Source organism: Eumetopias jubatus, unplaced genomic scaffold, assembly GCF_037043125.1.
Source record: "Eumetopias jubatus isolate StellerSeaLion01/CBP00866 unplaced genomic scaffold, mEumJub1_p1.0 scaffold_15, whole genome shotgun sequence".
Taxonomy (NCBI): Eukaryota; Metazoa; Chordata; class Mammalia; order Carnivora; family Otariidae; genus Eumetopias; species Eumetopias jubatus.
Window position 1 is genome coordinate 32,389,280 of NW_028274821.1, and position 23,285 is coordinate 32,412,564.

General features: G+C 38.7%; 1 protein-coding gene across 6 annotated transcripts in view; it reads left to right on the plus strand.

Annotated features, from left to right (window-relative positions):
- The first annotated feature begins 5,328 nt into the window (after positions 1 to 5,328).
- The window catches only part of UHRF2 (ubiquitin like with PHD and ring finger domains 2), a 138,055-nt gene continuing 120,098 nt past the window's right edge, over positions 5,329 to 23,285 (plus strand). For 2 of the 6 annotated variants that reach the window (XM_088019013.1, XM_028107250.2), the window contains exons 1-2: positions 5,329 to 5,785; positions 11,460 to 11,693. In XM_088019013.1, the coding sequence (XP_087875139.1) occupies positions 5,633 to 5,785; positions 11,460 to 11,693 (387 nt within the window). In that variant the 5' untranslated portion in view covers positions 5,329 to 5,632. The remainder of the gene's footprint in view (positions 5,786 to 11,459; positions 11,694 to 23,285) is intronic. The other 4 variants (XR_015766877.1, XM_088019012.1, XM_028107249.2 and 1 more) reach the window with 3 other exon arrangements.

A 23,285-nucleotide genomic window follows, 5' to 3' on the forward strand; every position in this document is an offset into this window, starting at 1 on the left:
ATCATCTGTCCACAAAACTTAACCTTCCCCATCTGAACCTTTAATACTAGAGCTGTACATTAATGCAAATAAATCTCAGAAAAATAATATTGAGTTAAAACGTTTCAGTTGTATAGAACCATGTTATATAAACTATAAAAAGACCTCAAATTTAATATTTTTTAGAAATACATGTATTAAAAGTATAAAGACCGGTGTGACAATAATAAATATTCAATTCAGGACCATGTTTCTCTCTTTGGAAAAGAGAGAGAATGAAAGCAGAGAGGGATTTTAACTACTTGAAATGCTTTATTTCTAAAGCAAAGTGGTGAATACAAAAGGGTTTATATTATTCTCTATACTTTTTTTGTTTGACTGATATATTTCATAATTTAAAAACTCTTTGGTTATACAAAAAAAGAAAGATGGAAGAAATTAGACGGAGAAGTTATAGAAGTTTCTATTTCCCCAAAATGGCTGCAACAGTACCTTCCATTCCATATGCTCTTCTTACAATATGACTTTTGACACCCCTCCCATCAAGAGGTGGGGTATGTATCCCCTCCTCCTGAAACTGAATGGGCTTTTATAAATGTTTTGGTCAAGAGTATGGTACAGGTGATGCTATAGGACTTTCAAACAAAGCCATAAAGAGTGATGCAGCTTATACTTTGCTCACTGGAATTCTCACCCTTAAAGTCTTCAGTTACCATGTTAAGGAGCCTGACTACTCTGAGGCAGCAATGCTGTGAGAAAGCCCAAACCAGCCCACATAGTCCATGGAGAAGTCCTGAAACTTCCTAGGGTGACATGCTTAGAGAGTTTCCAATTGCTCTAGTCTCCATTCTTCCAGTTTTAGGTGCATCTGATTACAATAGCATAACAAATTCTGAGCCAGAACTCAGGCTTTCCAACTGAGTCAGTTTAGAACTCCTGTGCTACAGAAAATGTGAAAAACAGTAAAGGCACCGTTGTTATTTTAAACCTCTAAAATTTGTTTCATAGAGCAAGTTGTAACTAGAATTGACCCCATCACTAGAAAATAGAGCCTTACCTGCCTCCAGTGGGGGAAATCTGAGCTGAATTGATCCAAAGACCCTCAGAGAAGATGACCAACTAGAAGAGAGGAGGGGTACCTGGCTGGCTCAGTTGGTAAAGCATGCAATTCTTGAGCTCAGCATTGTGAGTTTGAGCCCCATGTTGTGTGTAGAGATTACTTAAAAATAAAATCTTTAAAAAATTTTTTTAGGAAGTAGGAGAAAGCATGTGACTGAAAACATGGATAAACTGTAAGTCTTTAGTGAGACTCCCAGGTCCCCACTTCTATCTGAGCCATCAAAGAACCAGTGAGAGGCACTCATTGCAGGAAGGACAAGGGTTATTCTCTAGACAACGTGAATGGAGAAGCCTTGAGAGAAACAAAAGAGGTACAGCTGAAAGGCAAAGAACATTGTCTAAAGATGAAGGACACAGGAGTCTAAACTCTAACACTGTTATTCATTGATTACACATCCTTATCCAAATCATTTTCTCATTTGTTAAAGAGAAGATAGACTGGAATGATCTCTAAAGCAGATGTCCACAGTAAAAATCTGTGATTCTATTAAAAAGGAGCATACCCTTGAAAATATAGCTAATTTAAGTAATCAGCCACAATATAAAGTATTTTTTTGTCAATGGAAATTTTAGTTCACTTCTCATAACATGTAGTTCTCCTTCAGTTAAGGTACTTTAATGACACCTCCCCACCACACACACATACACATGCAAGGGACCAAATGAAAGGGTATGGGCCATGATACAGAAAATTGAAGGAATATGCATGAATCTAGGACTGTAGAACTGTTAACAATCTGTAGACCCAAAAAGAGAAATGAAAGGTCATGTAGAGTAGGCTACTTTAAGAGGAGTAGTGACTTCCCAGGAAGGCAACAGATAGCTAGAGATGAACTTTCAGGGGGAAAGCCAGTGGAATAAATATACTGACCTCATTCTTTTAGTTTTCTATTTGTACTTCCTTCCCAGTGCCCAGATTCAACTAGAAGCCTGAGAGCACTGATTCCATTGATGTATTCCTTGCCCTTGGACTCTAGGACAGCAAGCATGTAGAGTGGCTCTAGTGGAGAAAAAGGAAGACCACCAAAAGAGAATTTCTGATGAAATGGTGATAATCGTAGCTTCAGAGAGCAAATTGAAATTCTCTTTTTTAATATACATGAAAGTTGTTGACTTTGGGACATTAGGTGAGAAAACGAGATATTCTGTGGTATGAGGAGTCTAGAAAATTAGCTCAAAAATCAATCTTTTTCTGTTTTGCCTGTTTTGATTTGAACAAATTTTGAGTCATGACTGATGGCATAAATTTTAGTATTTGCTTTTTAGCTACATAAATAATTCCTCTTTTCTTTGCCTGTTCACATCCAAGTTGTTTCAGCTACTCATGTGATAACGAAGCATGTTATGTCAGAACTGTCTGATATTTTGGTTTTTGTCAGAGAACTTCTATCTTGCTTTTTCAACTGGGCAACTTCCTAAGTAGGCAAAAGCATGTAGGGAAAGAGGGGAAACCTTAGTTACAATAGGTACTGTGTGGAGAAACACAGAAGGGTGTATTTTGTTACATACAGAATCACTATTTGCAATTACTTATTTATATCCTAAGTAAGTTACTACACTCATAAGCTTATGTTTCAAGAGGTAATTAATTTGGTCTACACAGGACAAATATATCTTTTCTGGGTCGCACACCTCTAAGTCCTGTCCTACCAACCCTTTGGGATCTATATTGATTAGATTAACACAAATCCTACACAGTCCAAGTAGATACCAATTTTGACAGCTTTCCCCCAAAAAATTCTCTACCACATTAACAAGGATAAATCCCCTCATGGGGGTGAGTACAGAAAGTCTTGAGTAGTTCCTCTTTCAGAACTTTTCTACTTCCCTTCAAAACTTTGGACTTATATTTCCAACGGTCAGTTATACATCTCCGTCTAGTTCAGTTAAGAGCATCCATTTTTCTCCCAAACTAGAAACCCAGGAATTAGTCTCAGCATTTCACATTTCCACATCCCTCATATTCACACATCTTACAAGTCTGGTGGGCTTGATTTTCTAGAATATTCTGGAATCTGCTCTTCTCTTACCCACTGCCACAAAATTTCACTGAAATTGACACAATTGCCTCTTCACTAAACTTTCTGACTGGTCCCTTAATTTTTTCCTAAGGCATCCTTCAAATTCCTTCTGTTATCTTTCCAAATGCATATTTAATGCATCAGTGGACTCCTTAAAATTTTAGTTTCTCCCTGGGGCCTACAAAATCTACTGCTTTGAATGCTAATCTTGACACTCTGCCCTTCTTTATCTAGTAAAACTTTTTCTGATACGCAATCTCTTCTGACCTATAAAAATGCAAAACTTCTGTGTGTAAGCATTCTCTTCTCTTTAGGCATTCTCTGCTTATCTAAATCCACAAAAATAATTTATTGTGTCCTACTAAGGGATGGGCGCTATGCTAAACACTATACATTCATTAAATGTTATAAACACCATTTTACACTGAGGAAATTAAAACAAATAATTGGTCCAAGATCACATTTGAAGTAAACATCAAAACTGGGATTATAATTCAGATCTATCTCAATCTATGAGTTAAACATTTAAAAATGCTGCCCCCATTACAATATACCATCTAACTTAGGTAAAGTTGTACCCCTCTCCTTACACTTCCAGATCATTCCAATCCTTCTTTCATTGCTAATTACTGTTTAAACTGACAACAAACTACTTAGTACTAAATAATTCTTTAGTATTTTCAACTTTTCTAAATCTTACCTGAACTAGGTTGTAAATTCTCTGTATGCAGGGAATGAAAGAAACCCTTAACATGTCTTCACAAGGGTATAGCACGTTCTTATAATAGCAAATAGCTATTCCTTACTGGGGTAGGTTAGAAGTGTGCTTTACATGTCTCCATCATCTCATTTACACATGTAATGAGTATTCAATATTTGCTGTACTTAAATCAGGAGCAGATAAGATGAATTATATTTAGAAGATATAAGTGAATGTAAAATTTTCAGGAAGAGCAGAGACCCAAAATATGTGTAAGTATTCCATTTTTTCTGTCTCTTCCATGTTGGACCATCCTTTTTTTTATGTTACTTCTGGACTTCGCCAGACTTGTAATTATTTGAATCGGTTGTTACAACATTGCTGCTCTACCTTTATGGTAATAATTAGCAGCAGTCTGAATATTCAAGTTATGGATTATGGCAAGTATAAAGTCCAAATTTTGTTATATATATTATTTTATAGCTATATCCCTCTATATAGCTCTACTTTCATATGTTCGCTTCCTTCTTATGAAGACATTTTCATTTTAAATAAACCCACTGTTAGGTAATCCCGCATTGGGCCTATTTCTCATAATTTATTCCTGGTAGGATCTTTGGAGTTTTTTCTTCTGAGTTGTGTAGTTCTGCATCCGTTATAAGTGTTTTCCATGACCCTTCAATTCCTTAGGACAAAGGCGCACTAACAAGGAAGGTCCACAAGCAGAAACGCCCGATTCTGGCGAGCGGCCCTCCAGGTGGCAACACCAAAACCTCTGTGGCCAAAGGTCTAGGCCTGAGCGCGTTGGATCAGAGAGGGCGATACCAGCGGGACCAGCGGCCTGCGACCTGAAGCCTCCACCTTGACCCAGCCGCGGGAAACCACAGGAAGCAGGTTTCCGCGCGAAGACGGTATTCGGGCTCGGCGGGAAATTCGGGCCCAGTAGGAAGTTCGCGAAGCATTGGGGTCCTGGGTCCTTTCCGGGGCGGCGGGCCCCGCCAAGCCGCGGGGCGGGTCGTGTTCGGCTGGGCGCGGTGGAGCGGGCTCACTTCCTTATGTGCTTTCTCAGAAATTTAGGCCGCGCCCGCCCGCACCCCCATTTTCATGATCACACAAGTGCACGTCAGAGTTGCTTTTTTTGGATGTGTTTTTGAGACCACAGAAACCGTATCCGCTTAGGCCTGAGGAATCGCTAGCCCCCAGGGTCCCAAAACCAAGACTAAAACGGGAACCCCTTCAGTTTATTGCAACCGCGCGAAACCCGAAGACTAGAGGGCGTTTCCAGGGCCCAGGTGCAGGAGAAGCGGCAAGTAACGGCTCTCCGCGGCCCCGCCCCTCCACCCCGCCCTCCCCGCCCCCGCCCATTTTAGTTCTCTCGGGTCTGTAGCCTTCTCCTCCGCGCCTCCCCACCCCCGCTGCTTCCTCTTTAAGGCGGAGCCGGCGGTCGATCTCGCGAGATCCGGGTTGGCGCCGTGACCTCCATGTGGGAGCTAGAGCTCTATAAGTAAACACTCCGCGCGGCGCAGAGAAGGCTTCTTCCTACTTGTGAGGTGGGGGTTTGCGGTAGCGGCGGCCCCTGCAACTGGTTCCGGTTTCCTTTCCTTCTCAGCCCGGCTGGGCAGGCGCGCGAGTTCGGAGTCGCCGCCGCCTGTGGGGTCCCGGCGTCTGGTCGGTTTCCCTCATTTGTGTGAGCGCTCGCCCGCCGCCCGCGGAGAGCCGGAGCGGCTGGGGAAGCGGGCCGGGCCGGGCGGGGCGCGGCGTCCGGAACGCAGGGGGAGACAAAGCCGGGCCAGCCCCCTCTCCCGGCGCCAAGATGTGGATTCAGGTTCGCACCATCGACGGCTCCCAGACGCGCACCATTGAGGACGTGTCTCGCAAAGCCACAATTGAGGAGCTGCGCGAGCGGGTGTGGGCGCTGTTCGACGTGCGGCCCGAGTGCCAGCGCCTCTTCTACCGGGGCAAGCAGGTGAGGCGAGCCCACGGCACACTTCGGGAAGCCGGGAGAGAGGGCTGCAGGGCGCCACCAGAACGCGTAGGTTTGGTGGGCCCGAGAGCTTGGTGCGCCGCGCACATAGAGAGCACCTGGCTCCACTTCGGGTGGGCAGCCCGCGAGTGCAGGCCCAGGCCCCACCGAGGGGGCGCAGCGGGGTTCTTACGAGCCCCAAAGTGCAGGTGCGCCTGGCAGGGTCAGAGGCGGAGGCACCCAGAGCGCAGAGACCTCACCCCCCTTTCTCAGCCGGTCAGTAGCATCTGGCACAGCCCGCCGGAGCGCCTGGGTTCCCTAGCTTCCCGCGCTCTGCGGGGTCGGCGCCCCTGGAGGCGGGGAGGGCAGCTGGCTCTGGCGGCCATGCCAGAGTGCTGGTGGGGAGGGCCGATGGCTCCGGCTCCCGGCCCCGCTGACCCGGCTAACGGCTCGCATTGCTTCCGTGGCTCCTCTCCGCTCCCGCCTCCCAAATAGGAGGAGGGAAACTTAGAACTCGCTTCCTCTTAGGCTCAAGAACCCTAGGCTGACTTCACTGTGAAGGGATTTGAACACACTGAAGATTCGAAGGGTTTCCAAAACTTCTGGCTCCTCTTCTGGAATTGGAATCTGTCTTGAAGATTAGAGACTTGGGCTGAAGGAGCGAGCTATTGATGTAATTGGGGATCGGGTTTAAACTCCCAGGTATAGGCAAGAAGGGGATTATTCCCAGAATGGAAAGGAGTATGAAAGACTGTTCTGCTCTTTTTGCTTCTCACCTTCCGATGTAGTCCCCTCACACAAGCTTTTAAAACAGCAACTGGACCATAGCCAGCGTTACATACTTGAAGGCTGAAAGTGGTTTGGCAATGAGGGTGTCTGTGGGTGTCTCTGGTAGTTGTATGGTATGGCCATGCTCTGGCCCATTGAAGATTTTTCTTACCCGAGAAATCTATACCTAGAGACCCAAGCCTACCCAATTTTGCCCCCCCCCCCACTAAAAAGGTGGCATTGTCCAGTTGGATAGACCACAGTTTGGCTTCAGTTCTGTGGTTTGGAATAAATGTAGCTCTTTGATTTGGTGGAAGTAGCGTTTTCCTGTAGCCACAAAGGATTTGAAAGGAATATTTTTCTTCTCTTCATAAGCTTAGTTTCAAAAACTGCCCAGAAATGTCAGGGTAAGGAGATTATACTCTGAAAAAGAGCCAGGGTTTATTTTAACTTGTTTTTAAATAAGTGATAGCATCTTTGATAGGTGTTTGAAGCTGTTTTATATTGATCCTTTACTGTTTGACTTGTAAAAACAGATGTTCAATTATACTGTAAACTTTGCTTTTGAAATCATGTGTTAAACACTACCTGATTTATATTGCTATACCTCCAATGACTGATACCTTTTTTTTTTATCTTTTGGTCAAAGATAAAAATTATGTAATCAGGTCTTCTGAATTTTATTTCTTAGCTAGGGATAAAAGAGTACATGAATTGCTGGGATACTTTGGTGACTTCACAAGTGATAGAAATGAAGCATGAGAATGTGTTCCTGGGAAACACTCCTAAAGTCTAATTATCAAATATACTAAAAGAAAACATGGCATCTGGCTGTCTTGACGAAAAAGTAGAAATTGAGTTAGATTCGGGTCAACAAAGTAGACTTCCAGTAAACCAGGAAGCTCATTCCGGGTTTAGAGAAAAACTGTTGAGGATAATTACCCTTTTGTACCTCTTCCCCCAGGAGAGTTGATAACTCACTACTTTGATTTCTTCACCTCAATGATAAACCAGTAGGGATAGAGAATGGACCTTTGGTGCCCCATTGAGTTGAGGACAGAAGGAAGACACTGCTTCAGCTGTGTATACTTATTTGTGAGCTGAGGAGTAGCCATGGCAGTGATTATTCCCTCCGTTCTCTCTTACTCTTTGGAGTTCACAGTCCATGAACAGAGTAGTAGATCTATAAGCGACAACTACTGGATTGGCATCACAGGGCTGCCCCTAGCCTATAAAATGCCTTTGTGCTTATTTGAAAAAGGCACCCCTTTACTGCTATATTGTGAAAAATGTCATAAAAACAAATTTACAATATCTGTGATGTAAATGGTACCCTTTACCCCTTATTCCCCACTCCTTTTATGTTAGGTTTGCTGCTTTTAGTCTTTGGTATATATCAGAATCACTTGTGGATATTTATTATAGGTACTCAGCCCACCCCAGAGTTGCAAGTAGTTGAATTTAACAAGACCCCACGGGAGATTCTGGTGGCCACCAGAGTTTGCAAATGGATGTTGAAGAATGTCAGTCTCCTAATTTCTTACTATTCAAAGTATGGTTCCTGAATCAGCAGGACCTGCAGCATTAGCTTCACCTGGGAGCCTCACACCTATTGAAGTAGAATCTGTATTTTTAACAAAGTCCCCAGGTGATCTCAGCAAATTAAATTTGAAAAGCGGAGTAATTGTGTAATTGACTCCACTTTTGAGGGTCCAAATAGAGGGCAGCAATTCAAGGCTATATAAGTTCTGGTTAGAGTAGGGTAACCTTACTTGGATATTACTCTGGGAGGTTTAGCCTGCATCCTGGGGATTAGGTCTTTAAGGAGGAGTTATGTTGATGGATCTCTAAATATTTTGAGAATCCAGAGCTTTTTCTGCTTTGAAAGGATTCTATCACTTCCTCTCATTCTTTTGTTTATACCACTGTAGGTGGGACATGAACCAGAGCTGAAGGAAAACTTAGTAGTACCCTTTTGGCCCTGGACTCTATTTTTACACGGAACACAAAGTAAAAGCATTTGCCTATTCAAAGGGGAGAGAGAATGTGTGTGTCATATCTATATCATATAGATGACGTGAAAGATACATGAAAATTGTTAAGGGATGCAGGTCCAGGGCATTAAGTTATTGGTAACCCCTTGGGAATTACTTCTCCCACGGCCTTCTCAGCCATTGCCAGTTGGTGTTTGCTTCCTAGTTTTACTTTGCATTGCTGTTGCAATTATTGCTGTTACCTGGGGGAATTTCTTCAACCCAATACAGATGCAGGACTGAAGCCTGGCAAAAAACACTCTAGGGCCATTCTTGCCCCTCTAGTATTTTAAATACTGTGCTCCCATCTTCTAGGATGGCAGTTCCCAAACATTTTCAGCTGTGAGACATCAATGGACTATAGTTACATGCCTGAAACTCATGGGTGTTTGTGATTTCTAAGTGACTCAGTCCCTTTTCCACTTGAGGTACAATATAAGTGACAATTATTTCCAGTCTGTACTTTCATTAAATTTGGGTGAACTTCACTACTTTTCAAGTAACAGTTCATTCCAACATTCTTCACAAAAGCCTAGCTGTGTGGAAGTTATTATGCAGTGGATAGTATCACTATTTTAGGAAAACTGGAAGAATACCTATGAATTAGGGAGGAAGTAGATAATCTGGGTAAAAGTGGCTGTCCTAGCAAGCATGAATAATTGAAGGAAAAGTTACATGTTAGTGTGGGCCTAACTTCTAGGATAGGGCCTCATGCCTAGGTATGCTTAGTGTTTTCCTAACTTAAGACATTGCTCTTCCTTTCAAACCAAATACCATTTGAAGCAGCTTATATTATTTTGACCAATCACTTAGTAGAAACTTGTCAGAGGAATTGAGTGTAAGAATGTCCCCGCTGTCCCTCTGACTCTTGTGCCTCAGATTTTAAAGGAAAATTGTGGAAGCACTTCGACTTTCCGATTATTTTACCACTTTAACAGCTTTCTTCATTTTGGGAAATGTCCTTCCAGTTAATTTGCATATTGTATTACTGGGCTTTTTGTTTGTTTTGCATGTTCTATACTGTTAAGAGTTTTTTATCTTCTACTTAGACACTCATAATGTGCAACAGTTGCGTGTTTAATCAAGTTGTACTTTTTCAACAGTTCCAGAACTAGTATGGGCTTACCTTTTTGGGGGAAAGGGGTATTGGAGAATGTCAAAATGAAGGTGTGAATGTATAGGGGTTTTTTGTTGTTTTTTTTTTTTTTTTGGTCCTTGAATTTTTTTCCAGGAGTTCAGGATGAGGTAGGAGTTGTGTTTTTGTTTTGTTTTGTTTTTTTAATAAGGTAAGCAATATTAAAAGCTAATCCCTATAAGGGCTTATCTGCTTATTGATTTGGGAAACTCCTTAGGCTTATTTGGAATAAGCATGTAAACCAACCTGTGAGATACTGTCTAATTTCCCCATGGGAAATTTGTGAATTGTTTGATCCCTTATTGTAGTTAAAATTGTGAATATAATGTGTAGGATTTTGCTAGATGTGTTTGGGACCACTTGAATTAAAATTATTTAGCATATTAGTTTATCATTTAAGGACAAACTCATTCTTCCTTTTGGTAGACTTTGGAAATATGGTCTACCTGTGTTAGGGAATTGAGAATGAGGACAGGTATTATATACAAAGGGGGGGAAATGAATAGTGATTAAACTGGTAATGTTTCTGGGGAAATGATAGTTTTGATTTTCATGGAATTTGGTTTTCTTTTTCTTTTTTTTAAAGATTTTATTTGAGAGAAAGAATGAGACAGAGCATGAGAGGGGGGAGGGTCAGAGAGAATTTGGTTTTCTTACTGTATTATGGTAAAATGGCCAACTGAATTTTATAAAGAAACAAAATGGAGACTATTAGTTTTCAAGGGTTTCTGTAACAAAGCCACCAAAACCTAGGTGGCTTAAAACACTAGAAATTTATTGTCTCCTGTTTCCAGAGGCTGTGAGTCTGAATTAAAAGTATCAGCAGGGCCATGTTCTCTCTGATGGTTCTAATAGAAAATTCTTCCTTGTTTCTTTCAGCTTCTAGTGTTGCTAGCAATCCTTTGTAAATTCCTTGGTTTGTAGATACATTCCTCTAGTCACCTGGCTGCCTTTACATCTTCTCTGGTCCAAATTTACACCTCCCATAAACCACTGTCAAATACAGTGTAGTTTAGGGCCCACCCAATATGACCTAATTTTAACTTGATTACTGCTGTAAAGACCCTATTTCCAGATACTCACATACAGATATTTGGGATTAGGACTTTAATATAATGGGGAGAAGGGGTTGTCACTATTTAATCCATTGCAGAGACCTTGCCAAAATATGGGTAAGTTGCAAGATAATTTATTCATTTGTTCATCCTGGAAGACTTTTCATGGTACAACTTGACAGCCTTTACAAATGGATAGAGAACTTTAGGCAAGTGGAATAGAATGAACAAGACTTGTAATTCCTGCTTTAATTTTTTTCTGCTTGATTTTTTAAAAAAACTGACGGTGCTTCAGAAACAAAATTGTTAAATGTCTTTATGAACACAAGGTCAAAATTCACCTTTCTTGCAGTGGATTGAGGTACTGTTAATTTAAATAAAACTTGGTGAGAAACCTAGGGTTTTTCTGCCTACATGTTGAAGTCACGTAAGCAATGATACATTTTTGGTTTCAGTGGCTATCTGTGTTCCTGATAGCTAATACGGAATGATTCTCCACAATTTATTGAGGTCCTCAGATGCTGCTGCCATCAGAGGCCATTAAGTAGTAGGAATTGGTTTTAGGATCACTAAATTGCATTGCTATGAATTTTAATAATTTGGCTAGGACATTTGGGTGACTAAAGATGTGGAAAGATCAAGTTTTGAGAGAAGCATTTTAATCTTTTTTTATCCTTTTTTTCCAGTTGGAAAATGGATATACTTTATTTGACTATGATGTTGGACTGAATGACATAATTCAGCTACTAGTTCGCCCAGACCCTGATCTTCCTAGCACATCTAAACAGATTGATGTACAGGCCAAACCCTGTTCTAATAGCCCACCTAAAGTAAAGAAAACCCCAAGGGTGGGACCTTCTAGTCAGCCGTCTACATCAACTTGTGATTTTCTTATTGATCCTGGCATTGGGCTGTATAAGGTATGTTGTCTTCTTTAGACTTGATAGTTGTGAAAATAGAGATGTCTGTTCTCTTTAGGATGTTGCAAATAAGTGAAGATTGATTGTCATTTGAAAGTAAAGACTGAGCTGTTGATACTTTAACTTCTAAAAGTCTTTGAAAATTGTGGAATATGTAGATAAATGTATAAAACTTGTACGTACAACCTAAAAAATATAAAGGAAAAACCTGTGTGATTCCACTGAGGATAAGTAGAATAATGCCAATTCCTTTTTAAAGCCACTACCAGAACATTCTCTCCCTTTCTCCTTAAGGGGTAAACTACTTATTCTATTCTGATCTTTTTTGTTTTAGTGTTACGACTTTTGTTATCTCTAAAAAATGTGTTTTTTGCCTATATTTGAAGCTTATGTAACAGAATTCTCCTTTTTCTCAGCTTTGATTCTCATTAACATGCCATAATATATTTAATCAATGATTAATAGATAAATTTGGGCTTTTCCTACTTTCACCTTTTTGAACCTTCTTTGTGTGTCCTGGTTCACTGTTCTAGAATTTCTTTAGGAATTGTTACCTAGAAATGGAAGTGCTGGTTCACTCACAGGATACTGCCAGATTGCTCTCCACTTACGTTCTGTTGGTCTGCTTGTGTGGATACACACTATGCTTGCTATTCTAAGTACTGTAGCCTAGTAGACTTACCTCCCTATCCCACATCTCCCAAATCTCTTCATATTTAAGGGTGTCTTGGTGTTTGGCTTTTAACACTTTCATGTAAAAATTTTAGAATTAGCTTGTTAGACTCTACAGATAAGTAATAGAGGATTTGTTGGGGATTGTCTATAGAATAGCTTGGAGAATTGACAACTTTACAAATGTTGAGTCCTTCATTCATGGACATGATAGATGTCTCCACTAAGATCTTTTATCGCTTTATCAGTTTTCTCTACATATCTTATTTCTAGTGGCTGCGTTTTTAATGCTATTATAAATGGTTATCTTTTAAAATTGTGATTTGTTTGCCTACATATAGAAATGCAATTGGTAGGTATGAGGGTCAATAAATATATCAACTTTTTCAAATTCTAATAAATTTTGTAGAAAAATTGACAGTTTTGTTTCATCCTTTCCTATCCTTAAAACTGTTTTTTTCCTTAACTCTTGTTGGGACAAATTGGGACCAAGACTCAATTTTTCAGAGGATTTTTAAGGCTAAAAATTAAAAATTAGTAGCTGAGGTAAATTATTTAAGAAAATGCAAATAGGGATAATTTTTGATCTCAGGAAAAATGGAAACATCCATATGTATAGAATCAAGAAAACTGGCCAAGAGCTATATGTCAAAAGTACCTGGCCTAGATGGCTACCCTGATGAATTACCTTAAACCTCTAAAGAATAGATAATTATCTAAATTGACCCACAATTAAAAAAAAATCTTCCCATTGTTTTTTAAATTTAATATAACACTGATCCTAAAATATAGCAAAAAGCACCCCAGTATCACTACATATTGATGTAAAACTAAAGTTATATTTAACAAATAAAATTATGACTATGTGTTAAAGAACAGAATACCTTGACCAAGGATGGTTTGTCAAGAAGTGGGATAGTTCATTATTTGGATTCTTTTTTTTTTTTTTTTTTAAATATATAGAAGTTTCAGGTATATAACTTTTATCATTTGCCTTCTAAAATTCAGGTTTACAGCTTTATAATTCGATACACTACAAGGTGATCACCACCATAAGTCTAGTTACCATCCATTACCAGACAGTCAACCGCCTTCACCCATTTTACCCAACCCCCAATATAGTAATATTAATATAATTCATCATAGTAATAAGCCAAAAAATCCAAATGATCTAATCTAAAAAGATCCATTTCTGATTTTTTAAAAAATGCTTTGTAAGTGGAACAGATGGAATAAGATGAATATTTTAAACCATACCAGCATCATGCTTATTGGTGGGGAAAAGCCAGAAGCATTCCCATTAAAGACAGGAGCCAGACAGGGAAGCCAGTTAATGCTGTTACTTAACATCTTTCTACATGATGGAGATAGGCAGGAGAACAACAAAGTGTAAATACTGGAGAAGGCAAAGTTATTTATGGATATTTGCAAAGTCTAAGAAGATAAACATTAGAGCATTATGAGCAATCAGTAAGATAGTTCTTTAAATACTAATAGCTTTCCTTGCTACAATCATTTAGTAAAAGAAAAAAATTTATGATAAAAATGTAAAGTTTGGGAATAAATTTACATGATATGGGCAAGACTTATATCACCTAAAACAATGCTTTTTATGTAGTCAAAATTTAGAATTTTTCAAGATTTGAGATCGGAGCAAGCATAAGTGGGGAGTGGGGGACAGAGGGAGAGGGAGAAGCAGGCTCCCCCCTGAGCAGGGAACCCCACGTGGGGCTCCATCCCAGGACCCCAGGATCGTGACCTGAGCCAAAGGTAGACCTTTAACTGACTGAGTCACCCAGGTGCCCCAAAACTTAGAATTCTTAATATTGAATGCCCACTTTCCATATTGTCTACATCACCTGTTGATATCATCCCTCTGAATTAACCAGTATTTTCTATGTTGTTTTTTTTTTAAGATTTTATTTGAGAGCGTGTAAGCGTGGGTTGAGGGGCAGAGGGAGAAGTAGACTCACTGCTGAGCAGGGAGCCCTATGTGGGCCCCAGGACTCCAGGATCATGACCTGAGCCGAAGGCAGACACTTAACAGACTGAGCCACCCAGGTGCCCCTCTGTTGTTTTCTAAATAAACTTGTCTTAGAACAATTTTAGATTTATAGCATGATTGGGAAGATACTACAGTTTCCATATATTCCACACTGGTTTGCCCTGTTAACTAATATTTTACATTAATATGATACATTAGTTATAAATGAACCATATCTCCTTAGCTTTTATCTAAACATCCTTTTTCTATTCCAGAATCTCATCTAGGATACCACATTATATTTACATTAGTGCTATAGTAAATAGTTGTTCCTTTTGGCTGTACGGTTTTTCAGACTGACTTTGTTTTTGAAGACCTTGATAGTTTTGAGGAGTACTGGTCAGAAATATTGTAAAATACCCTTCTATTAGGATTTATCTTGTTTTCCTCATCATTAGACTGGATTTACATATTTTTTTTTTTTTGGAGGAAGACCACAGAGGTAAAGTGCTGTTTTTATCACATTCTATCTAGGATACAAACTACCAACATTCTATGGGTTAATTATACCTTAGGTTTTTACATCAGTAGTAACTTACTATACTGTTGATGTGAACCTTAATCACCTGGCTGATGAGGTAGCATTTGTCAAGTTTCTTCCCTGTGAGGTTACTCTTCCCCTACCCCTTTTTCATACTGTATTCTTTGAGATGAAGTCCCTATATGCAGCCCACACATAAGGAGATGGGTTAGTTACAAACCACTTCTTGAGGGTAGATTATCTACAAAATGTATTGGGAATTCTTGTACATGGGAGACTTGTCTCTTTTCCCCCATTTATTCATTCACATCAGTAGGGATATTTTCCCCCTGTGTCCCTTTGATATACCTCTGTTATTGTGGGGGTTTTTTGTGCTTTTGTTAAAGCACTTTCTTTCTGGCACTAGAAGATGCACGAGGCTCATCTTAGTTATTTCTTGCCCCGGTGCTGGAATCAACCCATTTCTTAAGGAGCCTTGATTCTTTGAATTGGAGAATGGTATTAGAAACCAAGATCTAGGGTCTAGGTATGTTCCTTGCTACTAGAGCATCATTGCTTTTAGGGCCCTCAGCTGACAGACTAAGGAGGTGTGTGTGTGTGTGTGTGTGTGTGTATACACATTTATATAGGAATTCCTGTATATCCATGTATCTATAAGTGTATAGCCATCTGTATGTTAAGTTTACATTTTAACTTTTTGGTTAAGGGCAATAGTTCAGAAGCTGCTACTTTTCACTTAATGTTTTGGGCAGTGAAGGCATGCATTTGTTTTCAAAGAGGGCCAGTTTACATATGTATCTGCAGGTCTGAGCTTAAGCAGTTCTAGTCAATTTAAATTCTTCCTGTTTAACAGGGATGCCTAGGTGGCTCAGTCAGTTAAGCAGTCTGACTTTTGGTTTCATCTCAGAGTCATGGTCTCACGCCTTGCATTGGGTTCTGCACTCATCGCAGAATCTGCATGAGATTCTCTCCCTCTCCCCCAACCCCCTCTCGTGAGCTTGTGAGTGCTTTCTCTCTCTCACATCCATAAAAAAAAAAAATTCTGTTGAGCATATTTCTCAGTACCCTGCCATGTCTCCAACCTAATGCAAAAAGGCATGATAAACTACTTTTCTCAGCAGATCTGTGCTTTTTCTCAGTGTTAGTACTTTGACTATCAACTACTTCTAGTACCTAACTTTTTTTTTAAATGTTTGTTTTTGTTTTTTAAAAGACTGTATTTGAGAGTGAGAGAGAGCATGCATGAGCCAAGGGGAGGGGCAGAGGGGGAAGCCGACTCACTGTTGAGCAGGGAGCTTGACACAGGGCTTGATCCCAGGACCTGTGCATCACAACCTGAACCAAAGGCAGATGCTTAACCGACTGTGTCACCCAGGTGCTCCTGTTTTTCTTTTTAAAGAGGATTTTATTTATAGGACACAGTGTTTTTTGTTGTTGTTGGGCTGTTTTGTTTTTTTAAAGTAGGCTCCATGCCCAGCATGGAGCTCAGCAGGCCTGAACTCACTACCCTGGGATCAAAACCCAAGCTGAGATCAAGAGTCGGGAGGTTAACCGACTGAGCCACTCAGGTACCCCTGTTTTATTTTGTTTTTCAAGTAAGCTCTACACCCAGTGTGGGGCTTTAACTCACAACCCCAAAATCAAGAGTCACATGCTTTACTGACTTGTTGGCCAGTCACCTCTCTAATACCTCACTTTTTAAAAAACCCTTATATCTGCTATTAATATATAGCATAGAGGTTAAGAAATTTAGCTTTGTCATCAGACTTGCTTTCAAATTCCAATCCATTTCTTCCCATTTGTACAAATGTATTAAGTTTTATATTGTCTTCCTTTCCTCATTTAGAAACACACATGAAATCTGGAACTTAAACTCTCAGAAGGCTATACTGTTGTTTGTAATGTTTAATCAGAGATGCATTTAACCTGTTAGTTGAAGAGGCTAATAGATTTATTTGCTCTTTTTGGTGAAGCTCAGTAATGGGCATAGGTATTTGAAATTTCACTGATTTTTATTTATTTTTTGAGAGAGCACGTGTGCGAGTGCACAGAGGGGGAGAGAGGGAGAAGCACACTCCCCGCTGAGCAGGAAGCCCAACGCAGGGCTCAATCCCAGGACTCTGAGATCATGACCTGAGCCAAAGGCAGACGCTTAACCAACTGAGCCACCCAGGTGCCCCTGGTTTTTTTGTTTGTTTGTTTTTTTAAACATAGAAGTGCTTATTTCTGGATAATTCATCCATTGGATGAATATTTGGTTATCTCATATATATTTGTACTAGATAATAGAGATGGAAGGATAAACAAATGTTATAGCCCCCTGCTTTCACAGAATCTTACTAGCTATTAAAACTTAACCTTTGGCAAACCTGCAAACACTCAGAAGCTGCTACTTTAAGTTGATTTGTTGTGAATATTTTCCTTTGAGCAAGTCTATGAATAGTATATCAAAATTTAATTTGTTCCTAGATCACTAAAATTGGGAAGTTTTTTTTTTTTTGCCTTTATCTTGAATTCCTGCTTATGTCACTTATGCTTTTAAAGATTTTCCTCTTATAGACATAGGACTTTCTATAATTAAAATTGCTTTATGGATGAGCAAACAGATTTGGGGCTTTTCCTTTTGCCTAAAATTTTCCTTGGACCTCATGTAAGTGGATACAAAAAGTGAATTTTCAAGTCAGTATTTCTCAAAACTGGCATAGGTAAATATTTAAACATTTAAAAATGTTTTTTTAACATTTTTATTTTTTAAATTTTTTATTTTAATTTAATTTTTATTTTTAATTTAATTTTTTAAATAATTTATTTTTCCTATTAAAAAACAATTTTAAACTGAAGTACTTGTCCACCATCATTCTTGTTTTGCCCTATTTGATGTCTGAAACTGACCAAATGTTGCTCAGTTATCTTTTCATATGTTGTAAGAAACTAGATATATCATTATCACACTCGGAGAGTCTGTGGAAGATTGTGCAAAGTCTGGGTACATCCGTTTCCATGGTCTCTGGGAGGTAATTTTCTCAAGGTGGACTTTTGATATCTAAATAGAGTTTAATTCTGGTCTTTGGATGTGGAAGCTTTGAATGACGCACAATAGATCCTACTGTTGAAATATTGTCATCTTGGTCTAAACTTTAGAAGGAGGATAATAAGGCTTTAGAGTTTAGATGAGTTAATTTTTTTGGTTAAACTTTTTACATATATTCTGATCATTATAGGAAATAAAAGAAAGGGGAAACATCTCAATTACTAAGTGGAAGTCATGGATATTTTAATATCTCCTATTTTGTAATACAGTGCAACTATGCTTCTTGATTTTGAACCCTTTTGATTATGAAACATAATAGACAATACAAAAAAGTAGAGCTTCGTGAAATAGGAAGTCAATGTCTGTAAATACCACCAAATTAGGAAACGCAAAGCAGTACCCCAGGAACTTCCCATGGGCCCCCTCTTGATTATTACTCCTTCTTCCCTAGTTATAACTAATACCCAAACTTTTTTTTTTTAAGATATTATTTATTTATTTATTTGACAGAGACACAGCGAGAGGGAACACAAGCCGGGGGAGTGGGAGAGGGGGAGAAGCAGGCTTCCCGCTGAGCAGTGAGCCTTATGCAGGGCTCGATCCCAGGACCTTGGGATCGTGACCTGAGCTGAGGGCAGATGCTTAACGACTGAGCCACCCAGGCGCCCCAATACCCAAACCTTTAAGTAGTCATTTCTTCACTTTTTATTAACTTGATCCTATCATTACCCTTTAACAACCTCTTAATAATCTTTATGTGTGTATCCCTTATTTTCTTAACTTTATATAAATGGAACCACATTGTATTTTGATTTGTAAATTTTAGAAAAAACGTGATGAAATGAGAGTCATGTTCAAAGTCAGAAATCTTAGCTTAGTTCCCACTTCTAGCTGTGTACATCTCCTGAGGACTGTATTTCCTTTTGTACCTCATTGGAAAATAAGGACTTTGTATTGTAGTTATTGAAGGAGGTAATATATATAACAGTAAATTGCTAATGTCTTTACTAAGACTGTGGTATTAAGACTATACTGAGATTTAATGAGTCTTAAAATTGTACATATTGATACTTAGTGAAGGAGACAGTTGTTTCATTTGTGCCTATGCTTGCTAGGTTGGCACATCATGTGGATTTAGTCAACTAATCTCTTAATACACAGCAAAGTATGTTATTTTATAAAGAAGCTGAGGCTGAGACAGGTTAAATAATTTGTTCAAGGTTATACCAAGTAGATGATAAACACAAACTTAAACCTAGGTTTTATCTGCAGAGCTGGTGTGGGGTTTTTAGTGGTGGTGGTGGGTGTGGGTGTGGGTGTTTTAACCTAAGTTAGGAGCTGGTTCTTAAATGAGAGAGCTGGTGTGTTTTAAATGGAACATAAAAAGTGCTTAGAGGTATATCTGATATAGTAAGTTCTCCATTATTTGTTGGTATTTCATTTTTTAATGATTTCTCCTTGCCTCCCATATTTTTTTTTAATTCACCTACTTGGATATGGAAGATTCTTCTCTAAATGTGGCTATATTTTTTATATGAATAAATCCAGCTCTTCAGCTAACATTTATGTGATTGGGTTTGTTTTTAACTCTGTCTCATAACTTCAGCTCAAACACTTCTCCCCCATTAATTTGTTTTCCTATATCTTTTATGATTTGACATCTTTGGGGGAGGTACTTGCTGGCTAGGGATAGACTACCTCTTTCTAGATAGAAAGAGACAGTAAACAACTTGTCTGTGAGTCCCCCTCCCCCCTGTGGTCGAAGGATGGTTTTTATTTAAGAATTTAATTTATTTATTAAATATAGAGAGATTTAGATATTTCAGTTTTTTAAAGTTTTTATTTTACTTCCAGTATGGTTAATAGTTACATTAGCTTCAGGTGTGCAATAAGTCTGTTTCATGGTTTCTCTTTTTCTCTTTAAATTCCACATATGCATATGAGTGGAATCCTGTGGTATTTCTTTTCTCTAACTGGTTTATTGCACTTAGCATAATACACTCTAGCTCCATCCATCTTGTTGCAGATGGCAAGATTTCAGTCTTTTTTATGGCTGAATAATATTCCTGTGTGTGTACACACACACGTACCTCTCTCCAGTCATTTATCAATTACTGAGGAACACTTGGGCTGCTTCTATAATTTGTCTATTGTAAAGCTGCTATAAACAAAAGGGTGCATAAAACCTTTCAAATTAGTGTTTTTGTATTGTTCAGGTAAATATCCAGTAGTGTGAATACTTGATCATAGGGTAGTTCTGTTTTTATTCTTTTGAGGAAACTTGTACCGTTTTCCACAGTGGCTGCACCAGTTTGCATTCCCACCAACAGTGTAAGAGGGTTCCTTTTTCTCCACATCCTCACGAACACTTGGTGCTTCTTGTGGTTTTGATTTCAGCCATTCTGACAGGTGTGAGGTGGTGTCTCCTTGTAGTTTTGATTTGCATTTCCCTAATGATTAATGATGTTGAGCATCTTTTCATTGGTCTGTTGGCCATCCGTATGTCTTCTTTGCAGACATGTCTGTTCATGTTTTCTGCCCATTTTTTAACTGGATTATCAGGTTTTGGAATATTGTGTTGTATCAGTTCTTTATATATTTTGGATACTAATCCTTTATTGGATATGTCATTGCAAATATCTTCTCCCATTCAGTAGGTTGCCTTTGAGTTGTTTCCTTTGCTGTACAGAAACTTTTTATTTTGATGTAGTCCCAATAGTTTATTTTTGCTTTTGTTTCCCTTAGGAGGCAAATCTAGAAAGAGGTTGCAACAGCTGATGTCAACGACGTTACTGCGTGTGCTCTTCTCTAGGTTTTAATGGCTTCAGGTCTCACATTTATGTCCATTTTGAGTTTACTGTTGTGTGTGGTGAGAGAAAGTGGTCCATGTGGCTGTCCAGTTCTTCCAACACCATTTGTTGAGGAGACCATCTTTTTCCATTGGATATTTAATCCTCCTTTGTTGAGGATTATTTTACCATATAATTGTGGGTTTATTTCTGGGCTTTCTCTTCTATTCCATTGATCTATGTGTCTGTTTTTGTGTCAGTACCATACTGTTTTAATTGCTGCCACTTTGTAGTAGAATTTTTTTTTTTAAAGATTTTATTTGACAGAGACAGTGAGAGAGGGAACACAAGCAGGGGAAGTGGGAGAGGGAGAAGGAGGCTTCCCAGGGAGCAGGGAGCCCTATGTGGGGCTTGATCCCAGGACCCTGGGATCATGACCTGAGCCGAAGGCAGACGCCTAACGACTGAGCCACCCAGGCACCCCATATTAGAATTTGAAATCTGGAATTGTGATAACTCCAGCTTTGTTTTTCTTTTTCAAGATTGTTTTGCCTGTTCGAGGTCTTTTGTGGTTCCATATAAATTTTAGGATTGTTTGTTCTAGCTCTGTGAAAAATGATGTTGGTATTTTGATAGGGATTATATTGAATGTGTAGATTGCCTTGGGTAGTATAGACATTTTAACAATATTCTTCCAATCCATGAGCATGGAATGTCTTCCCATTTCTTTGTGTCATCTTTAATTTCTTACATCAGAGTGTAATGGTTTTCAGAGTACAGGTCTTTTACCTTTTTGATTAAGTTTATTCCTAGTTAATTTATTGTTTTTGGTGCAGTTGTAAATGGGATTGTTTTAATTTTTCTGCTGCTTCATTATTAGTGTATAGAAATGCAAAAGATTTCTGTACACTGATTTTTGTATCTTGTGACTTTACTGTGAATTCATTTATTGTTTCTAACAGTTATTTGGTGGAGTCTTTCAGGTTTTCTATATATAGTATGTCATCTTCAAATAATGAGAGTTTTACTTCTTACCAGCTTGGATGCTTTTAAAAAAATTTTGTCTAAATTGCTGTGGCTAGAACTTTTAGTGCTAAGTTGAATAAAAGTGGCGAGAGTGGACATCCTTGTCTTGTTCCTGACCTTAGGGGAAAAGCTCTCAGTTTTTCACCATTAAGTAACATGTTAGCTGTGGGTTTTTCCATATAAGGTCTTTAATATGTTGAGATATGTTCCCTGTAGACCTACTTTACAGAGGGTTTTTTATCATAGCTATCATAACTTTTTATCAATTCAGTTTTTAATTTTCAACTGGATTGCCATGAAATCAAATTACCATGGCAGTATTCTGTTTCATGTTATTCATATAAGTTGAAGTATCCTCTTAACCATATTCAAAACCCAGGCTTTACAAAGGATCTTTAATCTCTTGCATGCATTTTGACCCATTCAAATTTGACCTAATTCAGTATGTCTGTGTAATGTGCAAAACCCTTTTTAATTTAGAAGCATTTTCTTCCACCCAGTTTATATGCATTGTCCTGAGTGGTTAACTAAATGGAGAATTTACAGTTATAAGTCTAAGGTTTTTACTCAATGCCCTACCTTTTATGAGATAATAAATTCTCTTAGGAATGTGCAATGGAGTATCTTCACATTGCTCTGTTTCTGTTAACCTCTTTCAGTATCAACTGTATGCTGCCTATTCCCTGCTATAATAATTGCATAGTGCTACATAAAACCTTACATTTTGATTTGTTATGAAAGAGTAATCTCAGTTTCTTCTCCCAAGTATGATCGACCTTAACATTGATTATTTTTTGTTTTAGCTAATGTTGCCTGTAAGAAAGTATGTCTTTAAATTTACCAGTGACTGTTAAGAAGAAAAGCACTTGTGTCCATTTAATGCATGGATTAATTTGAATATATACTGTGTTTCATCTCTGATTTTTATCTTTTAATACCTTATTTCATCACTTAACCTTTGAAGTTCCTATTTACTTATCTTGTCATCTTCTCATCAGGCTTCCTCATACAGTGGCAAGAACAGAAGCATCAAGGTCGATATCTGCAAATTCTAGCTTTACATTTCATTAGCTTTCACTTGGAGCAAGTTAACTGGTCAGAGCTTTTCATTTCTTATCTTGTAAAAGAGGAATTATTAAGCTTGTTAGAGTTAGACAAGCCTAAAAAGAGACTTGCATAATATATGAGTATTTAACTGAGTACAAACTCCACCCTGGCCCCAAACTATACCATCTTTCAGAATTCTGTTGGATACCTTAAGTGGTCTCTAAATACCCTCAGGAAGAACTTGGTTGATTAGATGATCATCTTGTATTAATGATGTCTTTTTTTTTTTTTTTCCCTTTAAGGACTTTAAAAAAAATGAAGAAAAGCTGAAGGGGGAGGTCTCTTGGTTATTGCTCTTGAAAGAGCCTCACCTTTAGATCAATTTCTTCAGTTTTTTTTTTTTTAGGAGAGGTTTTTTGTTTTTTGTGTTTTATTTAACCAGCTTCCATATTGTAACTCTACTTTGATACCCATGGTTCCTAATGCACTGTTTTCTTTTTGT